The 4571-nt window shown below is 33.1% G+C and overlaps 1 protein-coding gene across 1 annotated transcript; it reads left to right on the forward strand.

Annotated features, from left to right (window-relative positions):
- The first annotated feature begins 1669 nt into the window (after positions 1-1669).
- On the forward strand, positions 1670-4032 carry LOC111891558 (NAC domain-containing protein 21/22). The gene is made up of 3 exons (XM_023887607.3): positions 1670-2044; positions 2882-3147; positions 3376-4032. Exons 1-3 carry the CDS (start codon positions 1876-1878, stop codon positions 3811-3813), a joined length of 873 nt encoding a protein of 290 aa, XP_023743375.1. The 5' UTR covers positions 1670-1875; the 3' UTR covers positions 3814-4032.
- Positions 4033-4571: the final 539 nt, after the last annotated feature.

Genomic DNA, 4571 nt, shown 5'->3' on the forward strand with positions numbered 1-4571 from the left:
TTGTATTGGTTAGTCATATATTGACAAGTTCTTCTTAATGTTTCCTTGATCAGGGACATGAGTTGTTGGTGTGTTGCTGGTTTATTGTCAATAAATGTGATTTCAGATCTACTGATGGTGTACTGTTGTATTGACGGTGGCGGTCACCCCTATTTGTTTGTCCATTGAGGGTGGTATGTACTCGATTATAGCATCTTCGTATTAATTTTGTTTAGATCTCCTTCCAAAAATCGGATCTCAGTCAACAAGAATTGTTGTGGGAATGTTGTGTAAACAATATTCGTTCTGTAAGAAAAGTGTTTCCTGGATATTGCTGTTGAGTGTGATAGTAAGGCGAGGAAGTGGACAAACTTGGTTAATCTGTCGATAATGACCCACACTGTTTTTTTCCATCGGAAGGTCGTAAGTGGGTATTAAATCCTTTGAGATATCTTCCCTTACTTTGAGTATGTTGAATTGCATGACACTATGTTGTTGCCGGTGTAACCTTTTTTGGAAGTGTTGCATTTAAGTCTGTTACATTAGGTTAGTATTCTCGTTGCATATCGTTTTTTTTCTTATTGTTGTTGCATGTTTTTATTCTTGGTGGAATCCAAAATTACCATTTATTATGTGGTTATTAGATGGTTCTTAAGACTCCCAGAATGTTTCATTTATGCTAATGATTTTATTGTATTATTATGACTCTATGGTTCTTAAGACTCCCATAATGTTTCATTTATGCTTAGGATTTTATTGTATCATTATGACTCTATCTCTTTGTAACCCTCTAACTATTATTATAATGCACAGTTTAATAAAATAGGTGAATGATTGAAATGTCTAAGTTGATATTAACTAATGGATTAAATTTAACCATAGTGGGATGTTACATTGGTTTTTAATGATCACTGAATTTTTCATATTAAAGTATTAACAAATAAATGATTTCTTAAAAATATATGTTCTATTGAAAATTTTAGAGTTATTGAATTGTAGGTAAAAAATAAAGTTATATTGAATATGAAATAATTATATGTTAATCTATTAATGTAGCAAATTGTGTCTTTGCGGTATTTTCCACAAGGTTTCCACCTATTGGTTCTTGATATTCTTATTTTGCTAAGATCATGATTTATAACCATTACTATGGGGTGCAATATGTTGATCTTGATAATGCCATTAATGGTTTAGATTAGCAAAAAATTGTCGTGTCATCGGTTAAATAACGTTCTATAAGTATTAAAACAGACGGATTAATCCCTGTTATTACCCATTGCCTGATTTTGGTAACATTTTATAACCCCACGTCATTACATAATCCCTCTATAATTAGCGTATTGAATTTGTCATGAACCCAATCTTTCTTGTATATCTTATAATCTCACGTCATTTAAAAAATACATTAACTTGACGAGACAATCGAAAGATACTCATTTATTTTCGAAAAAAAAAATCATTTATTTTCGAACGGATCAAGTAATAAATATATAGAGGATTCCTTGTGACTTTGGTTTTTCTTGAAAGTTCCCCCACAATAACGATAACTCACTGTAGAAGCATAATAATAAACAGTTAGAATAATACCATTAATTATTGTTAAGGAATTATAGGTGGCAAAGTACCTTTCAACCTCTTCCCCATCCTCTCCTTATATAAACAATTCATAAACCCTTGTTCAATATTATATATAAAGAAATCCACATCAGTAACAAGTACTTATAAAGCTTTAGATTGGCATCACAGCTATATTCCCTCTTTACCAATCCCTAGAGGTTGTTTGCAAAGAAAATCTTGATGTATATGATATGATATAGCTTTTTAGGCTCAATATTTTATAGGATTCTGACCAATTGATTCTTTTTTGGGAAAAAAAAAAAAAGAGTCTCGATCAAGATGGGTTTGAGTGATATAGGAGCAAAGCTGCCACCAGGATTTAGATTCTACCCAAGTGATGAAGAGTTGGTTTGCCACTATCTTTACAAGAAAATAGCTAATGAAGACGTTCTAAAGGGCACTCTGGTGGAAATTGATCTTCATATTTGTGAACCATGGCAGCTTCCTGGTATATCTCTAATCCATTTGCTTATTGTTCTTGTGATCTCTTCTTCATCTCTTGATCTCTAATGGAGGACAAATGCATGTTTATGTAATTAGGATTGACCAGACAGTGAGCATGTTAATTAGGTAACCGTTCAAGTAGTGAAATTAGCAATCCTATATTCTTGCAAGGCACATGGCATAGTCGGGACCATTTGTGATCTAGTTAACTACGTACTCCCTGTTTTCAAGCAGTAAAAGGAAAAATGAATCAGAAACAATCTGGCCATTGGGCTTCCTGAAATGTTTCAAGATTACTCTACTCTAAAACTTAAGATGGCATATAGCCATTCCCGTGATTGCTAACGACTATAGCAAATCCTCGGATTCTTAAGAAATTTGAGTATGTATATGTTTATCGTGGAAAATATCTTTTGTTACAACTTGATATATATATATATATATATATATATATATATATATATATATATATATATATATATATATATATATATATATATATATATATATATATATATATATATATATAATGCAAAGACATTCTCTTTCACACGTTAATGGTACTGTTAATAAAGGACAGATTCTGATATAGACTCCGAACCAATTGCATCATTTTTTTGGCTAATGATTTGAACCCTCTCAAAGACCACAGCAAAACTGGAAATATTTGCATTCCTTATCCATCTACAGTGTTCAAGTCGTTTTAGGCATTAATTTCTTGTCCTTCCCGCTTAGCATAAACCCTACTGATATGTGATAACTATATCTGAATTTCAATATTTTAGTTTTCTTCTGGGATAAGACTTTTTAATTTTTTGATCTTTTGCTTTTGATAAAAAAGAGGTGGCGAAACTCAATTCAAGCGAGTGGTATTTCTTCAGCTTTCGTGATCGGAAGTACGCAACAGGATATCGAACCAATAGGGCCACCAAAACTGGATACTGGAAGGCTACTGGGAAAGATAAAATAGTTGTTGATCCGAAGACTGGTGCCCTTGTAGGGATGAGAAAGACTCTAGTGTTTTACCAGAATCGAGCTCCAAATGGGATTAAAACTGGTTGGATCATGCATGAATTTCGCCTTGAAACCCCTCAGACTGCTCCTAAGGTTTGCATCTAAATATAATCACTTTGTAAATTTCGGCCCCTCACTGACACACAATACTACTTAGTACTACATACCATGTTCAAGATTGCAAATTTTATTAAATGCGCAAAAGATTTTTTATTTAAAAAAAAAAAAAAAAAAAAAAAAAAAAAAAAAAAAAAAGAAGAAGAAGAAAGAAATCTGACAATCCCTTCTTCGCTTTGTTTTTGGCTGAATTTGAATTGACAGGAAGATTGGGTGTTATGTAGAGTGTTTTACAAAGCCAAAGGAGAGAATAGAAACGAATTTCACTCACAAAACAACACAATAACTCAGGTTACTTCATCAAATACTGATACATATCCTCTTCGCACCAGCGATAGCCAACCACAGTCCTGTGGTTGCTACCACCAAATCACCACCGTCTCCTCCCATCAAAGTCCACCACTCGACCATCACTACAACCAATACGATTATTGCCATCCTAATTTTCCACAACCATCTCACAACACCAGCTTCGAGGATTCTTCAAACCAAACGACTTTTATGGATCTCTCGAACTCCAAGCGTCAGGATCACGAATCTGGTTTGTTTTCGGAATGTGGTTTCGAATTTGGATTACCTTCTTCAATGGGATTTCTTGATGATGATGATGATAAGATGGACAATGGCATAGTGTTCTTCTAGTAGTACTGGATTATGTAAAATATCAAGTTTAGGTATAGGAAAAACGGTAAAAAAAAATTGTCCATTTGATTATTTGTGATACATATATGTGTTGTGTTTGTTTCTCATTTTGAAATTAATGCTCAGTTTGTTGTATATTAATAGAAGGTTTGTAATTATTATATATAGATTGCTATTATATAAACATGATGAAGTATAAATGTCGAGTTTTATTCTGTACGTGTACAATTTTACACTCGAATGCTAAAGTTGAGTTCGGGGAATTGATGCAATCTTAAAAGTAGGGATGGCAACAAGTCAGAACGTTAATAAATACACCCTTCTGCATTCCTTTTCTCAAGAAAATTACAATCAAAATGCGTTTGGTCTTGGCTAAATTGAACATCTATTAGAAGTTAAGCCATGCATCGATTATCATGCAATTTACATCACAATAAGGATGACTCGTAAAATGTACGAACTTACATATCATATTTTTTTTAACAACGATATAAGTTATTGAGGGGCTAGCTAGCAAGAAGCTAAACCCCACAAAGAAAGAGGCAAGAGAGAAGTCAATAACAAATGAGAAATTACCATATGTTCTCCAAGCCAACCAATCAATTTTAAACATTCTATTCCTGTTTTTCTAGAAACGGCAAACAATCCAGCGGAAGCCTCACCACAATATTTCAATAGTGACCTCGAGTTCAAACTTCTTTACATGGCAAACTAAGTCCCCTAAATTTATCAGGTTCAAATATTTGAATTTTGAACCT

The sequence above is a fragment of the Lactuca sativa genome, chromosome 5, assembly GCF_002870075.4.
Source record: "Lactuca sativa cultivar Salinas chromosome 5, Lsat_Salinas_v11, whole genome shotgun sequence".
Lineage (NCBI taxonomy): Eukaryota > Viridiplantae > Streptophyta > Magnoliopsida > Asterales > Asteraceae > Lactuca > Lactuca sativa.

Coding starts and splice junctions, on each gene's coding strand:
- LOC111891558 (XM_023887607.3), top strand. CDS start 1,876: ATGGGTTTGAGTGATATAGGAGCAAAGCTGCCACCAGGATTTAGATTC. Junction 2,045..2,881: donor TGAACCATGGCAGCTTCCTG/GTATATCTCTAA, acceptor TTGATAAAAAAG/AGGTGGCGAAACTCAATTCA. Junction 3,148..3,375: donor CCCCTCAGACTGCTCCTAAG/GTTTGCATCTAA, acceptor TTGAATTGACAG/GAAGATTGGGTGTTATGTAG.